Consider the following 20,389-nt stretch of genomic DNA (forward strand, 5'->3'; position numbering starts at 1 on the left):
TTCCGTATGCACAATGGCGTATACCAACCTTAGAACGGTTGTGGACAATGCGTAATTAATTGATTATCTGCTACTGAAGCTCGTACGAAGGTACACATGCAATTGATTTCAGCACATTGGACGGTACAGTTCTGGGTAAGCCCCATTGGCAACAAATCAAGTACCCAGTCTTCGTAGTGCAGGGTAGGTAAAGATCACGGATCGCATCCGATAAGGGCTTGTGCATTGCGACGGCAAAACTGACACCAGTTAACTACTTCTTTCTAGGTTTCTAGAAGTATGCCAGATGCCTTTGTCGCTCTCATTAATGCCGGCCTACATGACAAGCCTATGAGATCTCGATGCAGAGAGACCAAACAAGTAGTAATTAATGCATTGGGCAGGTAGGCTGTTGTCACGCTGGAAATTCAAAAAGAAAGTGGTCCACTAGTCTAGCCCCATAAAGGCGGCGCTGACAGCTAAAAACATATTTTTTAAAAGTAATAAAAAAAGGGGAGGAAGACTAAGTATCCGTAAGATATCTCATACTCCGCGGATCCATCCCCTTATCCAAACGCCACCTATCTGTCATCGTAAGCAGACCGCATGTCACTTACGTACGGTGGTACAGAGTGCTATTACCAAAAGGCGTGTGACAGAACAAAAAGCAAGTTCGGCACTCAAACTATAAAATACTGGTACCCAAGTTGGAGATATTCAAGCAGCTAAAGCATCTTGGAAGCCAAATACAATAAATATAATACTTTGTTTCCCATTCGAATTACAACCTACCGGTCGGTGTAATATGTAGAAGCATAGGAACGAGGGAACCGATTCAGTACTAATGTCTGCAGTCTTCCCCTTTATCCTCAACGAGGTTACATACAGTCTGGCTGCCCGGTTTCAAGGCTAAGATTTTCAGGGTACTTGAGGTACCCAAGTACCTGTCTGGATTTTACCAACCTAAACTCAAGGAAGCTTAGATTCCTAATGGTACTAAGTAAGGTTTTCTTGGTACTCGACCTATATACCTTTGGTACTTACCCAGGTAGAGGTACCCACATATCATGCAGCTTGAGGACTCTCGCTGCCATGTGCATGCCTCCAAGCTACTTTGAACTTCCTATCATATTATCGTATTGTACTTTCAAAATTAGTTTTGCATCACGTTTTCATAGTTGAATAATTATAAAGCACCAGATCATCATGTAAGGTAGCTACCTTATATAACGTTGGTGAATTGAAGCATGACAACTTACCATGATGACGGCATTCACCGATCTAAGTTGTCCCCACACCGCGCGACTGACCCACAAGCACCTCGAACCCACCGCTCCTGACTCGGCAAGCCCTCAGCCTCCAAGCGCTCGCGCTCGAGCTGGCCAGCACCGACATCACGGCCCCGATTCACCAAGTAACGCGACGAACCACTTCCACCAGTTCGCTTACCCACCATCGTCGATTGCGAGCGGCAGCTCCGGAGCGATGCCGTCGAGGTCGCACACGACGACAACTACGACAGCCACGCTTCCTGCTGGGCCAGCAGCTGCGACCATGGCCGCGTCTCGCCTTGCGCAGCACAACTCTCCCACTCCCCTTCCCGCGTCCGTGACATCAACCAACGGCGCGCCCGCACGACGACCGGACCTACAGACAACCGGATCGTCCAGCTCACCAAACAGACGACCATCCAGTGCGCCATCTAGCAAACACAGCGCAACGGCGGCTTTGGCAAATGGCGACGGCTTCGTAGCAAATCATATGCCCGTAACAGTGGCTTCGAGGTCATCCGCCGCTGCCGACGCCGCCTCCCTTTCCGATCGCCGACCTTCAAGCGCCAAGCCGAAACTTTTGAGGTCGAAGAGTGACTTTGTCCTGCATTCAGATGATGGCTATGACAGCGACCCCGACAACTCGGACGTTGACCACCATCGCCGGCAAGGCAATAATACCAAGGGCAAAAAGATAAGCTCATGGGGTGCCCGGCATGGCTTCGGGGACCACTACGATTCCGAGGAAATATCACATCTGGTAAATGTGCGTCTGTCTTTTGTTCTCTCTGATAAATCTCGGTTGTCATTGCCGCCCTGGCTTTCTCTAGGTTCCTGCGGCTTCATCAGTTCATACTTTTCATCTTTGTCTACTTCTGTCTATCTGGCGTTCGCCCCGTGCTCTCCAAATACACTTTTGAAGCACGCAGCAGGTGATGCGAAGTGTCGCGAACTGCACCCAATATCGCTTTTCCCTAGTCCTTGGCAAAACACAGCATGCGAAACTTGGTTTTGCCCTCCGGGAGCTGCTCTGGCTCCGCTTGGTGCCTCAAAATGAGGGCCATTCTCTTCCTTTCTTTGCATCTTACACCCACGACAAACCCATGGCCACCGTATGATAGGACGCGGGGTGCCTCGTTTTGAAAATTGTTACACAAACTTCTACCCCCGCCTCACTCGTTCCAACCAGTCTTCATCCAGAGTTGCAAAATTGCAACCTCGCACGTGTTGCATACCTGTCTGCCTCTTTCATTAATGTTTGTACGAAGCACCCACCTTGTACCATGTCTCGCTTCCCTGGACCCCAGCCCTGCACTCCGGCACCAGTTCCTCCATCGAGGCCAATACGCAACCACTACACCAGCTTATGTGATTTTCATGGGACTGTGTTCCCTATCGAGCGTGTTTTTGATGATCTTTGTAGCTACGTGGACGTCGTCCGCCTCCGGATCTGCGAGCGCAGACAGCGGTCTCGGAAAAACAAACTTCTCACGGAGCAATGGGACTTGCTGCTTACAAACACGTCGATAATACCGTTTGCATTTACTAACATGACTGGACAGAATTGGTACATGTACTTTACTGAAAAGCGTCATGAGACAACGGGAAAGCCAAAACTGGCACCCTTCGAGATACAAGATTGGCGAATGAGGGATCGACTCAAGACTGTGTCGGCGGCTATTGCCGTGTGTCTTAACATTGGTGTTGAACCTCCAGATCAGCTAAAGACAAACCCCGGAGCTAAAATGGAAGCATGGCAAGACCCGACTGTTACTCCGGCCCAGAAAGCGCTCGAAAATATCGGCAAGGCTCTGCAGTCCCAATATGAGACGCTGGCTATGCGTACGCGCTACAAGCAGTATCTTGATCCCTCGGTCGAGGATACCAAGAAATTCTGCCTCTCGCTTAGAAAGAGCGCCAAGGACGAGCGTGTTCTTCTCCACTACAACGGTCATGGTGTCCCAAAACCTACCTCATCCGGTGAGATATGGGTGTTCAACAAGAACTATACACAGTACATTCCAGTCTCACTTTATGATCTTCAACATTGGTTGCAAGCGCCGACAATCTTCGTCTGGGATTGCTCCGAGGCCGGCAATATCCTCAGCAACTACCACAAATTTGTCGAGAAACATGAAAAGGAAGAGGATGAGGCTGTCCTACGTGACCCAAACCATTACAAAGCGAACTTCCGCCCCTATATCCACCTTGCCGCTTGCAGCTCCTCACAGAACCTCCCCACAAATCCTTTACTTCCTGCCGACTTATTTACATGCTGCCTCACGACGCCGATCGAGATGGCTCTGTGGTTCTTCGTCCTCCAGAACCCGCTACAGACCGGACTCACGCCCGAGAGAGCCAAGAAGCTTCCAGGGCGTCTTCAAGAGAGACGGACACCTCTCGGGGAACTCAACTGGATTTTTACAGCCATAACTGACACAATCGCATGGACGACTCTTCCACGCCACTTATTCCGCAAGTTCTTCAGACAGGACTTGATGGTTGCGGCTCTGTTCCGTAATTTCTTACTTGCCCAGCGGGTCATGTCTGTGTACGGCTGTACTCCGCAGTCCTTTCCGGAGCTGCCAGACACGAGGCAGCACCCTCTCTGGGAGAGCTGGGATCTTGCTGTTGACCAGGCCCTGTCTCAGCTGCCCATGCTTGAGCGCAAGGAAACCGAGGGTATCGAGTACGAGTATCAAAATTCGACGTTCTTCACCGAGCAGCTGACTGCGTTCGATGTCTACTTGACGCGTGGCGACGCATTGCAACAAAAGCCCCCTGAGCAGCTTCCGGTGGTGCTACAAGTTCTACTCAGTCAACAGCATCGAGTCAGGGCGCTGATATTATTGGGAAGATTTTTGGATCTCGGACCCTGGGCAGTGCAACTGGCACTAAGCATAGGCATATACCCCTACGTATTGAAGCTACTTCAATCCGCTGCCGCCGAGCTGAAGCCTGTCATGGTCTTCATTTGGACACGGGTACTGGCTGTCGATACTTCGTGCCAGCAGGATCTTATCAAGGATAGCGGCTACCAATACTTCTCCAACATCCTCAAGCCGTCAGAGGGATTGCCAGTCGCTAACAGCGATGAGCACAAGGCCATGTGCGCCTTCATTCTGGCAATGCTCTGCAAGGGGTACAAGCCTGGCCAAGTCGTTTGCAATCAAACTGACATCATGGGTTACTGTCTTTACCACATCCTTAATGAGGATAATCCGCTTCTGAGGCAGTGGTCTTGCCTCTGCATAAGCCAACTGTGGTACGATCTCCCGGAGGCTAAATGGCGAGGTATCAGAGACAATGCGCCAGCCAGATTGTCGATTCTGACAAAGGATGGCTGTTCTGAAGTTCGTGCTGCAGTCCTGTACGCCATGACTACCTTCCTGGGTATACCTGACCTCACAGACGAGGTTGCCAGGATAGAAGAGTCAATTGCATGGACTGTGCTTGACATGGCCAACGACGGAAGCCCAATGGTCCGCAAGGAACTACTGGTGTTCTTCTCTCATTTCATTCTTCGATATGAGAGCAAGTTCCTAGTCGCTGCATATGAACACCTCCTCGAAGAGAAGGAGTACTTGGCCTACCCACCGCATGATGACGGCCGCGAAAACAAGATGGGTCTGCATTACTCAAGACCGGACAAGCGCGGTCAGGACGGGAGCGACCGTGCCAAATCACAGGGTCTCTCCCACAACACTATCATTGCTGCCGTTTGGAAACACGTCAACATACTCAGTGTTGATCCTCATCCGGAAGTCCAGAGCCATGCAACAACCATAGTCGACTATGTACACTACACTCTCTTGCAATCATCATTGGGTTCACAATCGCAGAGCCTCATGGACGACGTTGGACGACGAGCAAGGCGGCAGGCAGCCAGGCAGCAAGCCCAGGCAAGTCAGAGAAATAGCATTAATGGCGGGAATAGCGTTGGGGCAACCACACCTTTGCCATCACCGGGTCTCCTTCGTCGAACCGTGAGCACTCTGTTCTCTCCCTTCTTTCCAGTGGATGGTCCAACAACACCCACAACTCCCGAGCCCTCCCCTGGCCTGTATCGAACATCGTCTGTAAAGAGTCGGAAGGGAGCAGAACCAGTGGTGCCAGTATCAACGCAGCACAACGATCATGATGTCAGTCATGCCAGCTATCACGTTGCCAGGGAGCCAGTTTCTGCTGGCTTCCAGGATCGTGATGTTACTCAAGCCCCGAAGCTCCCTTTGCAAAGCACGCTACTGGCTTGGTCCATCGAGTACTTCCTGGAGCCACAGATGAAGTCGAGTGAATCCGAGGAGCCTGGAAGCACCGAGTATAATGAGCGACTGTGGCGACGATCAAGGAATGAAGGCATCTTGAATGAGACTCAGCCCCAAAAGTTGCAGGCCGGACGTCACAAGTGGAACAATCAGACTGGAATTTTCAATACGCATGCGCAGCCGTCAAAGCTGAACTTCCATCAGTTCGAGGATCATGTTGCCGTAGCGGATGACGGCAACACGATTCAGATCTGGGACTGGAAGAACCAAGGCAGGCTTTCACGGTTCTCCAATGGCAATCCGGAGGGCTCACGCATCAGTGATATGAAATTTATCAACGAAGAGGATCAGGCGCTGCTCATGACAGGGTCTTCGGATGGCGTGATCCGCATCTACCGCAATTATGATAGCCATGACGATGTCGAATTGTCATCATCTTGGCGTGCCCTCACCGATATGGTTCCCAGTAATGTTAACTCTGGGATGGTTTTTGACTGGCAGCAAGTCAACGGCACGACACTAGTGGCGGGCGATGTTCGCGTCATTCGAGTCTGGAGCGCGGGCCAAGAGGCCTGCGTGACCGATATCCCCGCCCGGTCTGGATCCTGCGTCACTTCCCTGACATCCGACCAGATGACTGGGAATGTTTTCGTCGCTGGTTTTGGCGACGGGGCTGTGAGGGTATTCGACATTCGACTCCGCCCACAGGATAGCATGATTAGAAAATGGAAAGACGAAACAGACAGAGTGTGGATCAAGACGGTCGCGATGCAAAGGGGCGGACAGAGGGAACTGATGAGCGCAAGCCGGAACGGCAAAGTCAAGCTGTGGGATATACGTATGGATAAGCCGCTGAGTGTGTTCCAGACGACGAAGGAGACACTCAGGACAGCGAGCATGCACGAGCATCTGCCCGTATTCTCTGTGTAAGTGCCAGCTTCCGGACGCTCCCTTTTTTGCTTCCAAACTAATGCGGTGTGGTTGTAGTGGAACTTCGGCACATACGGTAAAGGTATTTAACCTCGATGGCAAGGAGCTTTCCCAGATGGAGCCGTACTCCAGCTTCCTTCAAAATCGCGGCTCGCCTATCTCGGCAACAGCATTCCATCCGCACCATGCGATCTTAGGCTGTGCGGCACGCGGCGATCACCATGTCAACCTTTACCAGTGCTCTGGGGCCCGGATTCCCCAGGCAGACGAAAAGGGAGATGCTTGAAGGCGGGGTCCTCCGGTCGGAATCATGACAAGTCGGCACGCCGACGGGGCCAACGTTTTGTAAGATTATGACGACAGTCGGCTTCCGCGCCAGATTCCGATGACACAACATTTGCAGGCTGAGAGGGTCTTAGGGTTGCGGTATCAACCTCCCTGTTCCTCTTTGATGCTTTTTTTTTTGTTGAACTGTCGTTCTGTTCATATTTTATCTCTTGTCTTTAAAATCTTGGCGCATATCTTCTTCCTTGCTTGCATTGGATGAAGAGATGATAGCCTGCATTTTGTTTCCTTTGGTTCTATTCTATTCATCGCGTTGCATGGGATTTTCATAGCGGGCATTGAGGCATTGATTTCCTTTGGCGCTGGACCGGTAAGCCTTGAGTCATATTACCAGTCTAGTACGCTAATACATTAATGGTACATGAGAATGGGTTGGTGCCTACTCGATCGTGACTTGTTCTGCCTCACATGACACTGCTTCCATTGAGTATCATCTTTTGACAAAAAAAGGGGGATAAAGTACATATGATTAGTCAGCCATTGAACCCCAACCGATGACTGTGACCGTCTGTGTGACGTGATGCTTGTTTGAATGAATTGAGTCAACCCCACCATGGAGCTCCAAGGCGAGACCCCGCCAAAATTTGTTTCCATGTTAGTCAAACCATTAATTAACAGAAAGCTATCGGCAGACGAGGTGTACTTGGAGCTAATTATTCAAAGAACACGATAAACGGCCCGCGCCAATTGTGATACCTAGAAACATATCATTGATGCAGGGAGCAATGTCTGAGCAACAGGCAACCGAATCGAAGCCCACCGAGGCACCTGCTGCCGGTGCGGCACCTGCGGCCGGCGAGGAGGGACCATCCAAGAGCGCCCTGAAGAAGGCAGCGGCAGCAGCCAAGAAGGCCGAGGCAAAGGCAAAGAAGGCGGCCGAGGTCGCCATGCGAGAGGCCCAAGCCAAGGCTGCAGCGGGCGGCGGCGAGGACCTGGCCAAGGACAACTACGGCGCTGCGGCACCCGCAGAGCGATTGACCAGCCCCGAGATCACACTGCCGGAGCTGGGCGAGGCTCAGGTCGACAAGACCGTGCACCTCTTTGCGTTTATGCAGAACTCGCGCATGCAAGGCGCCAAGATGGCGTTTGTGGAACTGCGCGAGAAGGGCACGTGGGCGATCCAGGGTATTGTTGCGGCGTCGGCAGAGGGCAAGCCCGTCAGCAAGCAGATGGTCAAGTGGGTCGGTTCCTTGTCGGTCGAGGCCTGGGTACTCGTCGAGGGTGTGGTCAAGAAGGCGCCTGAGCCGGTCAAGAGCGTCCGGGTCAGCGGGTACGAGCTGCACATCTCGCGCTTCTACTGCATCAGCCCCGGCCCGCAGCAGTTGGGTCTGACCCTGGCGGCCGCCAACAATGGCTTCTCGAACGAGGATGCCGCCCCCGAGGAGGGCCCTGTCGTCACGGCAAGCTTGAACACCCACCTGGACTACTTTGTCATCAGCAAGCGGTCGGCTGTGCGTAGCGCAGTTGCCGACGTACGAGAGACGACCAAGGAGCTGTTCCGATCGTATCTAAAGGAGCGCGGCTTCCACGAGTTTGAGAGCCCTTGTATTATCGAGGCTGCCAGTGAGGGCGGTGCCAACGTCTTCTCGGCCGACTACTTTGACAAGAAGGTGTTCCTAGCACAGTCGCCCCAGTTCTACAAGCAGTACGAGATCGCAGGTGGCAGGCAGCGTGTTTTCTGTATCGGACCTGTGTTCAGGGCGGAGAACAGCAACACCCCCAGGCACATGACGGAAGTAAGTAGCGCAGGAATCGATTTCAACTTGTCCCAGCATGGGAAACTAATAAGGTGGTTGTCAATAGTTCACCGGTCTTGATATGGAAATGGTTATCAAGTGGCACTACCACGAGGTGCGCGACATGCTCGAGGGCGTATTCCTGCACATCTTCCGCGAGCTGAAGAAGCAGTGTGCCGAGCAAATCGAAACTGTCCGGTCCGTTTTCCCGGCCGAGGACTTTGCCCTGCCGGAGCCGGGCAAAGAGGTGCGCCTCACATTTGCTGAGGGTCAGAAGCTGTTGCGCGAGGAGGGACCGGAGGAGTTCCGCAACGTTAGCGACTTCGAGGACATGAGCACACCACAGGAGAAGGCTCTTGGCGAGATCATCCGCCGCAAGTTTGGCACCGACTTTTACGTGCTCGACAAGTTCCCCGAGAGCGCCAGGCCGTTTTACACCTGCGAGGACCCAGAGAACCGCGAGCTGACCAACGCGTACGACTTTTTCATGCGTGGACAGGAGATCATGTCCGGCGGACAGCGTATCCACAAGCCAGAGGAGATCGAGGCGCGCATGAGGAGGAAGGGTCTCGACCCCAACTCCAAGGGCCTGAAGGGCTACGTCAACACATTCCGCCAGGCTGGTGTGCCGCCGCACGGTGGTGGTGGTATTGGTCTCGACCGTGTGGTGCAGTTCTTCCTCAACCTTTCCACCGTACAGTACGCCGCCTTTTACCCAAGGACACCGAACCGGGTGCGCGATGGGGTTTCGGAGGACGAGCCCGCTCCGGCTCCGGCGGTCGAGTCTTGATGATTAGGACAAGAAAAGACCGGTTGTGTGTGGCATCGTGCAGCTAGCAATCGTTTGTAGATTGTCTACATGACGACCATATCATATGTAAATGACAAAAAATAGATTCCGTAATGAGGATCATGTGCAAATCACCAGGACACATTGGCAGGTTTGCGCAATCTCGAAAAATGTACACTGGCAAGGCTTTGCAAGGGTGCCTGGAAAGGAAGGGTTAGGGTCTTTCAATGCCTGTACATGAGCGGCGAGTCCAAAACAGTTCGGCGAGGGCCCCACTCTGTTGCCTGCGTTGACATCGGGTGATAAAAGCCCCTGCTCCATCCCTGCAAATCTCAAAAGAATGGGAACGGGAAAGGAAATCCACTTGCGTAACCTTCCCTACCTAGCTGTGTACTTACTTTCTTCATCTTAACCAGCCCGGATCCGGTGCCATGTCCACGGTAAAGCGCAGAAATAGCTCTGACCAAGACGGTTCTGCGCCGCCTAAAAAGCAGCGTCGTGACCGTCATACCAAGGGCGGCCAGCCAGACGTTGACGAGACCTACGGCCAACGTTATGTCTTTGCCAACCTCGATGATCCGACCGCCCCCTCGAGCGACGAGGAGTTTGAAGTCGAGGATGAAGGCGATGCCTTGGCATATTTGCGATCTGTCCGGTTAGTCTGCTTCCTAGAACAAGTCCCAACCTTGCACATACCCAAAGAGCACCTTTTGCTAAAACATCCTCCTCCCAAAAAGTCTTAGACCTTGAATGCTGATATGGTGAGTATCTTGAATATAGAGATGAGGCGAGCGTGATTCCGCATCTTCTCAGCGCGCCCAAGGCTGGACCACAACTACCTCCAAAACCTCAGGGGAAGCAAGACGCTAGCTGCGATGACGGTCACGTAAACGACGACACCGCCGATTCACCCATGGACCGCAGTATTTACCATGACGGTTTCGGAGACACGCGAGGCTACTATCACGATGGTGCATATACAGCCATGCCAGATGTCCAGGACGATCAAAATGACGCCAATGGCGAGGACATCACACCGGAAGAGGCCGAAGAGGAGGCTCGGAAAGCTGAGGTCTGCAAGGCCCTCTACGGGAGCATCATTTCACGGTTCAAGTCAATGCGAGCAATAGTTCACCAGGAGCCGCCGGACGATGCTCTGCTGGAGCTGTCGTCCGATCACGGGTTCGAAGTCAACCCCTTCGGCTCAAGCAAAGGGGGGCAGAAATCATACACAACATGGAGTTGGCGATTACGCAACACAGATCCGCAGCCGGCGCAGATCGCAGCCATGGACCGGACGGCGGCCTTCAGGCTAATCCGCGTCATCCTCAGCGATATCAGGATGCTCAAACGTGGCCACGATATTACCGAGCGGACCAGTGCATGGCTGTGGGCATTGTTGGCAAAGTTGCCTGACGCCGGTGAGCTGGACTATACCGATGTCGGAGTGGTGCGCGACTTGGGCAAGCGTGCCGTTCTCATGATGACTAGCCTTGCGCAAATGACTGCGTTGCGCGAGCAGGTTGAGCTTGGTCAACACGACCGTCATGACGAAGATGCAGGCTCCAACGACGCCGCCCCTTTTAACGATGGTGAAGTTGAACACTACGAGGGAGAAGAGGAGATGAACGGGGCCACCCGAGACAACTCTGGTGCGATCACAGATGATGTCGGCAATGCAGCCACGAATGGAGATGACGGGGCTGCTGTTCCAGACCAGAGCGCACTCGATGCAGAAGCTGCCAGCGATGACGAGCCTATGGATCTCGAAGATGGTGAGGTAGACGAAGGAGAGGTTCCCGACGACACATCACGCGCAGATGACGGCAGCGGCGATCTCGAGGCGATCAGAGCAAGACTGCTGGGCGATCTCGAACCGCCTGTTAACATCGAGCCGGAAATAGAGCCTTCAGAGCACGATGACTGGGAGGCCGCAAAGCTGCGCTCTCGTATGAACATGCGCATGACGCTTAACATGATCCTCACGGTTGCGGGTGAGTTCTATGGGCAACGGGATCTACTTGAGTTCAGGGATCCTTTTCGGGGAATGTGAGTTTACGCTTTTTCAACTGGCTTGCGTTTCGTTCCGGTGTCGAGTCCGTATGGGAACCCTATCGACGACGAGTAAATTCAAGGTTTGGTGGCTTTGGACGGTTTCCTGCCCATCCGTCAGGGTTCTAGTCGGCGATTGGAAGCCGTCGGCCACTCCTTGTGAGGGAACATGGTTGCAGGTGCACTTGGCCATGCCCTCGCCTGAAGTTTGTGTACGCTCTGTTCAAGATCAGACTGGGAGTCAAAGCTTGGGTTTTAATTGTAAAAAGAATGCCTAATTCATCCAGACTAGATTAAAGAAGTGGCTGCTGTAGTCATAACAATTCTTTTCATTTCCACTTTCTCTCTCTTGTGGTGCCTATTTAGCCCATTCCACATGACATTTGTGATATTTTATATCCTCCCTCTTGTACCACCCCAAAAAGCACTTTACGCGAAATACACACGTCCAGAGCGTGACCAGAAACCGGTGACTGCGCGAACTGGCCCACATTGGACCCCATGCTTCCCCAATTAGAACGGTGACATTTGATTGCCCCTGCCCAGATTCTCCCCAGCAACAGACGGACCCTCGTCTTTAGAAAAGTGCGAAACCAGGGAAATTGATTGCGTTAACCTAGGGGTCGCTCGAACACTTTTCTTTTAGATTACAAGACACTCTCCACTCTCGCAACGTCTTTTTTCTGCACTAATTTTGTTCAGCATCGTCATTCTCTTCCCTGTCAGTTTACCAGGATAGCTCAGACCACTTTCTTTTATCAGGTTTGGATTGAGAAACCCCCGCCGCTTATTACGCAATAGCAATCGTACCAGCATATTGGAAAAGCCCCTCGGAATAGCGGCAACTTGGCCAACGCATCACGCATCTCAAGCTTGCCGTCTATTGAATAGCTGGAGAGTCGACAAAAAACAGACGACTGTTCTACTGCTTCTGCACCCGATTAGTTTGTCGTACAGAATACCCAGTACAGTCAAGTCTCTGGGGCTGTCTGTCACGCCAACGACACATTCATCAAGTGGCCGGGAAAGCAAAGCAGTGTTCTCGGCCGGCCCCGATTGCTTCTTTTAAATAGTTTCCAGCTCTACGATCTCGGAAACCGGAGAAAAGCAATGTCTACCCACCGCACCAAACGCCCCTTCGCCGGCGTGGCATCCGACCCTGCCCAGCGCCAGATCACATCCTTCTTCTCGACCACCTCGTCGCCGTCACCAAGCGACGACGACAACATCAGCGGCAGCGGAGGCCGTGCCTCGCAGCATGCAACCGCACCCGTTCTGCCGGCTTCCATCCAGTCGAGCCTGATCAACGTCGGCATGCGTGTCCGCAAGTCGGTCCCCGAGGGCTACAAGACGGGCAGCTATGGCGGCTTCTCGCTGTGGTCGGACAAGCCCGCCAAGCAGGTGGCGACCACTGTCGACATGAAGGCTGTGCCTGCCGCGAAGCCCACCTACGCGGGCGGCAACCGCGAACTGCTGCCTTTTTGCGGCATCCACAGTGTCGGCGGGATGGGCAGCCAGCCGGCATTTGCCCCGGGAGCTTCTTCCGTTCCGGACTTGGATGATCTGCCAGGCTTGTCAAGCAGTCAAGAGTCAGTCGAGTCGAATGATCCGCTAGGGGCTACCGTGGTCAACTCCCGCAAGAGAGCCTATGGAGACGAACGGGCCGACGAGGACGAAAGTCCTGAGCAGGCTGGCCTTCGCCTCTTCCGTCAACAGTTCCGAAATGATGGCGAGGTCAGCCCGCTGAGCCAGAACCCCGTGGGGTATGGGAATCCTCGCATCATGGCTGTGCCGCGCACTCGTCGGCAAGCTGGAGCTGGGGTGAAGAATGGGGCCTTTATGCAGGGCCAAGAGAACGTCATCACGGCAAAATCCGATGACTTCCCAGAGGCTGAATTTCTTGAGTATACTTCGGACTTGGAGATGGATGTTGCTTAAGGCTTAACACATGGTTTATTTTTTCTTATTGTATGGGTTGGCTTTAGGCACAGAGGACGGAGACACTTTAGCATGGCGTTACAAGGGAGCTCAGGTTTCAGGGTTCAACATGATCATTGTACTATTCGGAGCGGCACTGTTCATGGAGGATTAGGCTAGCAACCGGAATCATTCGCGTAAAAAACGAAAGCTTTTAAAGAGGGGTTCCTGTTACTTTTCCTATCCCACAACCTACTTCATAACCAGATCTTGGCGTGAAGTCCTGTCCGTGCAGTCGTTGTCGCAAAAAAGGTTGTTTTTCCCCTCCCCCAAAAATAGACGACCGGTTCGTGTGTATCAACATGATGACATGGAAAAAATGAAGAAGGCGCGAAGCAGTGTAAGAACTCCGATAGACGCCGAGGGACGTGACAAGACAGAAAAGAAATCCCAGTGAGCAAGAGAAGGTATGATCCCAGGCATGACCCTTTTTTTATTGAACCCCGTTATCTTTGAGAAATTAGAATTGGCGATACATCTACTTTCTCCGGAACGAGCAGCCCTCGGTCAGGCGGGCCTTTCCACCGGTCGGTTGGCAAAGGACGGTCGTGCAGCCCTGGCAGATGACGACGGTCTGGGCGTGCGAGAAAACGGTGGTGATGGTGAAGCAGCCCGGGCACTTGACGTCCATGAAGAAGGACCTCGGGGCGGGGACGAGGGTCTGTGTGATGCGGAGGTTAGATGCTGTCGTCGTCGAGTAGGTGGGGAGGAAGGGCGGTGATTCTCACCTTGAGCTTGTGCTTCTTGGCCTCAGCAGCAGGGCTGGGGTTGAGAAGGTCAACGGCGAGAACCTAGATCGAAGCAAAAAAAATATTAGCATCACCGAGTTTAGCGTCGAATTCCGAACATCCCCATGCTTCGTGCGTGGGTGGATTCCGGCCGCCACGAGCCGAGCTTCGCCGTCGGTCGGGCAGCATCAATCCATCAATCAATATCCATCTCTCCAACTAACTCCCAGCTATCGAATGGGTCGAAAAAGTCGTCGTCCTTGATAATCATGATGGCTGCCCTCCCATAGCGGTTGGCGTTGATTTCGTGGCGGTCCGAATTGGTCGTCGAATTTTTTTTTCCCGCGGTGGCGATCAAAATTCACACCCGACGAAAGCACTTCAAAACAACAAGACGTCGGCTTACCATCTTGACTGATTTTGCAAAGATTAACTCTTCGGTATCTTCGATTAATCGTTGCTAGGGCGCTGACCAAAGATTTGGCGAAAATGGGATGGCGTCGAGAGGTTTGGCGGTCGAGCAGATGTGGTCGTCGAGAGGATTTTGGTGGGAGGGAGGCGTAAGTCGGGGTTTGGTGGGTTGAAAGTCCACGTGACTCAAATCGACATTGTGGCGCTAAAGGTGGAGTGGGTTTACGGTAGGCACCCCAAGGCACCCATGCTCTCTGCTGGTGCTGGGTACCAAGGTACCTAGTGGTAGAAGAGGAGTTAGTAATATGACCATGGCGGGGTGCGCGGGCGCAGGAGCAAAGAAGCCTACTCCAATATGTGAATGAATTGGTTGTCAATTCTAGGCTTCCTTCATATCGGGCAAGCTTACGAACACACTACGTAACTATAGGATCTTCCTTTGGCTTTGTTTATTTTCTTTGCTTTAGAGTTCCTTGCGCCACCTGTTCTACACTCATTGCACACCGGCGAAACGCCCAGTCCTATCGGCCTGTCACGAAAATGGCGGCGCCCTTTGACCAGAGGATAGCTGTGCCTATCGACGACCCCAATGCTGATACGGAATGGTAAGTTTTCGCATAGACGCTGGCGCTGGCCAGTGCACAAACGTTCATTGCATACAATCAGATTAACAGGACGGCAGGAATGAAATCTTAAGAAAACATAAAATCATTCCGGAAAAGGAGCCCGACCCAAACCCTATGATCGAGGAAGCAATCCTGGCAGCTAGACAAATTGCTCATGAGAATCGCCTTGAAGGCAAGGACATCGACGAGCTAAAGGAACTGGAGGATGAGGAGGACGAGGCGTTCATGGAGCACTACTTGCAGAAGCGGATGCAGGAGCTCAAGGCCCTGTCGCAAAAGGCCGTACACGGCAGCGTCTACCCGATATCGAAGCCCGAATACCAAAGAGAGGTGACCGATGCATCCAGCGACAACAAAACGGTCATGATCAACCTAGTGTCGTCGCTCGGAGGGAACGTCGAGTCGCGTGTGCTATCTGATCTGTGGAGGCAGGCTGCCAAGGAATACGGAGACATCAAGTTCTGCGAGATGCGGGCGGACCAGGCAATCGAGGGGTATCCGGACAAGAACTGCCCGACGATACTAGTCTACCGAAACGGTGACATAGTAAAACAGATTGTGACGCTCATGACAGTCGGCGGACCACGTATGAGCATGCTCGATCTGGACAAAATACTGGTCGAGGTTGGGGCGGTTCCGGACACAGACATGCGCGTTCTCCAGAGGCGGCGACGTGCAGAGGACGCGGAGGAGGAAAGGTTAGCTGCCGGCGAGAGAAACATCAAAAGCTCCAGGCCGACGGTCAACGACGACGATGATGATTGGGACTGATGGAAGGCGAGATTAGTGAAGGGGGAGAATTGCAACAAGAGGAGAAGAAAGTGCTGGAAAGAGGAGGCTGGACTAAACAATTACAACCAATCCTCCTAACGCGCATTGCGCTGTCACGCCTAACGTATAGTAGGTCGTGCGAATGCTTGCGCAATTTGGTGCGTACCTAAGTTACTTTCGGCTACCCCCAAGCAATTACCCCCTTGGGTCGGCGGCTGCAGGTTTTATGTGGTCCCCTGGATTTGGTCAAGCTTGAGCCCGGCGTGTCGTGTTACAGCGACTGATGCACGGGCCACACGAGCTCTCCCGCCGCTGTATTTTGTAACCGAGATCGTGAAGGGCCCACTTTACTGCCTTTCGCCCAAAGTATACACGCGACACGTTGGATGCCAAAACTCCAAAGTCGCGTCCCAACCTCCAGCTATATCTATCTTTACTTTCCTTCTCTCCTCGGTTCATAAATTTCGTTGAAGACCCTCTTCTCCCGCTGATACTGAAGTGCTTCTATATCTGTCATAGGATCTCCCGGTTTCTTTCTTCAACAGGAGAGCTTCCCAGACATTTCATTTTGGAAAGACACCCCACATTTCAACCAATGGAAGACGAAAGTCAGCCGTCTCTGCCCTCGTTTCCCGCACTTAATAATCCGCGGCTGAGGCTCAATCAAGCACCACCCGCTCATCTCTTTACTGATTCCAGCGAGCCGGCTGCCTTTTCCAGCGACGATGATCCGTCTCTGGAAAGCTATTCCCACCATGGCCGTCGCAAGAAGCGACGGATAGGATCATGGTTTCACCAGTCCTCGCAGCAGCAGCTATCGTCCGATCCCCCATTTCCTGAATTTGTCGAGGGGGCCGCGTCGCGTCCCAAGGCCATCGCGCCTGGCGCCCCAAGGCAACTCAGGCGGGACATGGACAGCGGTGTTTGGCTGGCCAGTGATGACACGGTTGACAAAACAATCGTACCTGACGAGCCTACGGCGGCACAGGCACCGTCTCCTTTGGTTCCTCGTGTCGCCAGTGGACTCCATCGTTGTGCGAGTATTCGCAACATTTCGCCCGAGGAGAGCTTAGCTCAGAAAATCATTCAGGATTGCATCGAGGAGGGTGATGAGGACGTTAATATTGCGTAAGCGTTTGGACCCTTTGAAAGCCGAGTCAGTCAGATAAATAGACGATAACAGCATGCTGACAAGACAAAAACAGGAGCTTGGGTCTTGAGAGCATCGCTGCTTCAACTATTCAACCGCTGTCTGGGTTTCAACTGATTCCTACCGTGGTCGAAGATGTTCCGTTCGAAGCACGAGATATTAAACTCAAGCTTTACCTGGGAAACAACCGTCTGGCGAGGGTCCCGGCTAGCATCTGTGATCTGAGCTTTCTGACAGTTTTGAGCCTGAGGGGCAATGGCTTGAAAGAGCTCCCTCCTGGAATATCTCAACTCCGCAATCTGGAGCAACTAAACATTGCTCAAAATGCGTTACGATGGCTACCGCACGAACTTCTTGAGCTCATAACCACGAGCAAAAAGTTGGAGTTTCTCTCCCTTCACCCAAATCCATACTGCCAGCCTGAAAGCAACAGAGACGCGGGTCAGACACCGGAATATAGGACCATCTCTTTCTCTGAAGGGGCTTCCAAGAGGGATTCTTACGCAACATGGTCAGCTTTCTCTGGAATCGCGGGCAGCCATGGTGGATGCCTCGTCGCCAGATCGCCGATGCAATACGTGGACGGTCTTGGTCGGCCCTGCAACACAGATATTGTCAACTTGGACGAGGGCTCCTGGTTGCCGGCTGCCGATCTATACTCAGAGCCGGCCAAGCCGCCTGCCACCTTCGATGACGCTCCTCCCACCCGGGCACGGTCGCTTTTGGAGCTAGCCCTCGAATCGTGCAGTCAGGCGTCGACCAGCACTTCCACGGACCTGCGCTCGCTCATGCCTGACACGTCGCCGGCCCATCTTCTGGAATTGCTGGATCGCATCGATCAGCTTCGTGACGCGGGACCCCAGCGCTGCGCCCGACCAGGTTGCGCTAAACGCCAGAGCATGGTCATTCCTCGTGTCCAGTGGCTGGACTGGTGGGTTTTGGGCAAATACCATATTCACAAGACCGACAAAGAAACAGGCCAGCTTGTTAGCGAGCCCGAGGGCGCCGAAGTGCAGGGTACCGATTGGTCTATAAACCTGGCCGCGTCTGCTGCAACACTGGTTCCTGTCATGTCGAAGGGGTGTTCGTGGCGTTGTGTACCTGAGGTCCCCGAGAAGACCATGCCGACGCCCAAATGTGACTCGATAATGATTGTTCACCGCAACTGAGTCAAAGCATAGGAATTTGACATTTACCCAGAGCCATGCCCACTGCCTAGCAGAGGAGCGATGGGATGCGGGCAGCGTTGGGCGCCGCCTGGATAAGTGGTACCATATCAGCAAGGAGTTAATATTTGCCTGCACTCGTGTTTATAGCAGCTTATTGTGAATACAAGGCACTGCCGGTTGCAACGGGTAGGTTGCATCGGGAGATTTTTGACAGTCTACTTACCAATTTGTGAATCGCAATCCGATCCATACCCCGGGCTGCTTTTCGCCCACTCTCATAGGGAGTAGGGCACAATACGTCGTCAAGCTGTACGGATCAAAAGTTGATATCCCCGCCTGCAACTTGGTAACCACAGTACGATGAGTTCATGGTCGAGGCCGTACATACTTGGTAAAACCCATGCAAGGACCCAGCTCTCGATTTTGAAGCGTATCCGCATTTAGCTTGCAATCACACTGGGGCACTAGGTAGTCACCTGGCATGTCCCCTCCGTAAGCAGCATACCTTGGTAGCTTCATACATTTACCTAGAACGTGCAGCTTTTTCGCTCAGCCTACGCAGCTACGTCAGCCTTTGTTCACCGACACGTACTCCCATAAGTAGAAGAATACGACGCCCATCGGTCACTCAGCTACAAAGCAATAGGCGACCATAGACACCATATGGAGCATGTCGGGCGATACACTTGGACAAAAGGTTCAGACGGTTGCCTTCAGCACAGTCGCCACGCTGGATGAGGGGGTTTTTTTATTGGGTCATTATTTCGCGAATCTTTTTATCCTCACCGTGAAAGGAGTACGGAGTACGGAAACTGGAACTTTTTCGGTGTGACCCCCCCTGCGAATGCGCCGCGGTATCTACACGACATGGTACGTATCACCCACGCCTCGTTGCCTACCGCGGGACAGTGTGTATTTCCATCCCAACGTGGATTTGGCAATCTTCAACATTTATAATCGTAGAAACCTCTAGAGGTTCTGGATGCCTTGTTGCCTTGTGAAAACGAGCCTATCACGCTAGACCTTTTTCTGAATTTTACGGATGCTTCATACTCACTCAGCTCATGCATGTAGGGCACACCGCCTTCTGCGCCGACAAACCCCGCGCCTATTACAAACCCGGGTAGAACTCTACGGTGTAGCAATACTGGCAGAGATACGGGGATCGCCAATCACAAGCGTACAAACTAGGCTGGAAATCTTTTCTTTGGTCGGGTCTCTGGATTATCCGTATCCAGGGATACGAAAGCCGTATGCAAGGGAAACCGGTAGGGCATATCCCTCGCCCTAAATTTTGTGCGTGTTTGTTCGCGCTCGATACCATGCCGTGCACGAGAATGAACCAAACCCGTCTTTCATCACAGGGTGTACATGTGCTGCCCCCGGTTGGTCGTGGGGCCACTCGGCAGTCCCAGATGAGGGGAAGAAGAAAAAAAAAAGAAAAAAAGAAAGAAAGAAAGAAAATGACGTCCCTTCCCGTTCGTTGCCATGTTTCTTTTTTGTTCGTTGGTCAACCTCGCCCTGATAGTTGAAGAATCTTGAGCTGGGCTGCCATAAGTCACAACAACACCAGAGAAGGGGAACCGGGCCGGCTCTGCCGTGCTACTGGTCAGCAGACAACCTTAATTGGACATCTACAGCATGTTTGACCGGTGCCCCGGCTGCTTGCGCTCAGGTGCCTCTTTGTTGGGAGAATATATGGGACGGGCATGGTTGCATCGGGGGCTCTCTGCTAGGGTTCTCTGTCTGCTGCAGTCTGCCGGCAAAGTTCCGGAGTCAAGACTTGGCCTACATGCATCTACTTGACTAGGTCAGATTCATGAGATAGGTGGCTTTTCTGCCTCGGCTGAGAAATTTTGAGCATTTGTATATCATCCGTGTGCGGTCTCCATTGGTTCAAGGTGTGTGTAGGCAATCTTCACTATGTCAGTTATAAGGCATCCAAGAGGCGTTATGTATTCGTAAAAGCCCGACCATGCGTAAATACCTACGTAGTGAGGGCGCTAGGGGCTCATACCGGTATTAAGATTCCAAGGTAGCCCCCTTTTCTTTTATCTTTAGGCCGTCATTTTACTGGCCAAGTTTGTGCCTTGAGCCCTTGGGCCAAGAAATTATAACCAGCCCTAACGCCACCACATGAGCTATTCACCGGCGTGGATGCCTTTTTGTTAGTAAAATTGGCCAGAAAC

General features: G+C 52.7%; 8 protein-coding genes across 8 annotated transcripts; 6 read left to right on the plus strand and 2 right to left on the minus strand.

Moving 5' to 3' along the window:
• Positions 1-426: 426 nt before the first annotated feature.
• MGG_17943 (uncharacterized protein) lies at positions 427-1,073 on the minus strand (the record flags this gene model as incomplete). The annotated part of the gene is made up of 4 exons (XM_003720809.1): positions 427-458; positions 597-614; positions 866-966; positions 1,024-1,073. 4 exons carry the CDS (start codon positions 1,071-1,073, stop codon positions 427-429), a joined length of 201 nt encoding a protein of 66 aa, XP_003720857.1.
• A 114-nt stretch (positions 1,074-1,187) lies between these two features.
• Positions 1,188-7,176, plus strand: MGG_02874 (WD repeat-containing protein mip1). The gene is made up of 3 exons (XM_003720810.1): positions 1,188-2,016; positions 2,813-6,441; positions 6,503-7,176. The coding sequence occupies exons 1-3, from the start codon at positions 1,240-1,242 to the stop codon at positions 6,729-6,731; spliced, it is 4,635 nt and encodes a 1,544-aa protein (XP_003720858.1). The 5' UTR covers positions 1,188-1,239; the 3' UTR covers positions 6,732-7,176.
• Positions 7,177-7,515: 339 nt separating this feature from the next.
• MGG_12574 (aspartyl-tRNA synthetase) lies at positions 7,516-9,316 on the plus strand (the record flags this gene model as incomplete). Its single annotated transcript, XM_003720811.1, has 2 exons — positions 7,516-8,526; positions 8,594-9,316. The coding sequence occupies 2 exons, from the start codon at positions 7,516-7,518 to the stop codon at positions 9,314-9,316; spliced, it is 1,734 nt and encodes a 577-aa protein (XP_003720859.1).
• Positions 9,317-9,489: 173 nt separating this feature from the next.
• On the plus strand, positions 9,490-11,706 carry MGG_15005 (uncharacterized protein). Its single transcript, XM_003720812.1, has 2 exons — positions 9,490-9,971; positions 10,054-11,706. Exon 2 carries the CDS (start codon positions 10,230-10,232, stop codon positions 11,367-11,369), a length of 1,140 nt encoding a protein of 379 aa, XP_003720860.1. The 5' UTR covers positions 9,490-9,971; positions 10,054-10,229; the 3' UTR covers positions 11,370-11,706.
• A 192-nt stretch (positions 11,707-11,898) lies between these two features.
• On the plus strand, positions 11,899-13,650 carry MGG_15006 (uncharacterized protein). The gene has a single exon (XM_003720813.1). It carries the CDS (start codon positions 12,479-12,481, stop codon positions 13,304-13,306), a length of 828 nt encoding a protein of 275 aa, XP_003720861.1. The 5' UTR covers positions 11,899-12,478; the 3' UTR covers positions 13,307-13,650.
• MGG_02872 (40S ribosomal protein S27) lies at positions 13,357-14,668 on the minus strand. The gene is made up of 3 exons (XM_003720814.1): positions 14,480-14,668; positions 14,074-14,136; positions 13,357-14,006 (listed from the first exon to the last, which is right to left on the minus strand). The coding sequence occupies exons 1-3, from the start codon at positions 14,480-14,482 to the stop codon at positions 13,824-13,826; spliced, it is 249 nt and encodes an 82-aa protein (XP_003720862.1). The 5' UTR covers positions 14,483-14,668; the 3' UTR covers positions 13,357-13,823.
• A 356-nt stretch (positions 14,669-15,024) lies between these two features.
• Positions 15,025-15,881, plus strand: MGG_17944 (phosducin family protein; the record flags this gene model as incomplete). Its single annotated transcript, XM_003720815.1, has 2 exons — positions 15,025-15,089; positions 15,167-15,881. 2 exons carry the CDS (start codon positions 15,025-15,027, stop codon positions 15,879-15,881), a joined length of 780 nt encoding a protein of 259 aa, XP_003720863.1.
• A 595-nt stretch (positions 15,882-16,476) lies between these two features.
• Positions 16,477-18,200, plus strand: MGG_17945 (uncharacterized protein; the record flags this gene model as incomplete). The annotated part of the gene is made up of 2 exons (XM_003720816.1): positions 16,477-17,009; positions 17,087-18,200. The coding sequence occupies 2 exons, from the start codon at positions 16,477-16,479 to the stop codon at positions 18,198-18,200; spliced, it is 1,647 nt and encodes a 548-aa protein (XP_003720864.1).
• Between the last annotated feature and the right edge of the window lie 2,189 nt (positions 18,201-20,389).

Source organism: Pyricularia oryzae, chromosome 7, assembly GCF_000002495.2.
Source record: "Pyricularia oryzae 70-15 chromosome 7, whole genome shotgun sequence".
NCBI classification, from domain to species: domain Eukaryota; kingdom Fungi; phylum Ascomycota; class Sordariomycetes; order Magnaporthales; family Pyriculariaceae; genus Pyricularia; species Pyricularia oryzae.

Excerpts from the sequence above, each read along its gene's own strand:
- MGG_02872 (XM_003720814.1), bottom strand. Across the intron at positions 14,007-14,073 it reads CCAAGAAGCACAAGCTCAAG|ACCCTCGTCCCCGCCCCGAG; the intron begins GTGAGAATCACC and ends CGCATCACACAG.
- MGG_15006 (XM_003720813.1), top strand. The coding sequence starts at position 12,479 with ATGTCTACCCACCGCACCAAACGCCCCTTCGCCGGCGTGGCATCCGAC.
- MGG_02874 (XM_003720810.1), top strand. The coding sequence starts at position 1,240 with ATGATGACGGCATTCACCGATCTAAGTTGTCCCCACACCGCGCGACTG. Across the intron at positions 2,017-2,812 it reads AAATATCACATCTGGTAAAT|AATTGGTACATGTACTTTAC; the intron begins GTGCGTCTGTCT and ends ATGACTGGACAG. Across the intron at positions 6,442-6,502 it reads CATCTGCCCGTATTCTCTGT|TGGAACTTCGGCACATACGG; the intron begins GTAAGTGCCAGC and ends GTGTGGTTGTAG.
- MGG_15005 (XM_003720812.1), top strand. The coding sequence starts at position 10,230 with ATGGACCGCAGTATTTACCATGACGGTTTCGGAGACACGCGAGGCTAC.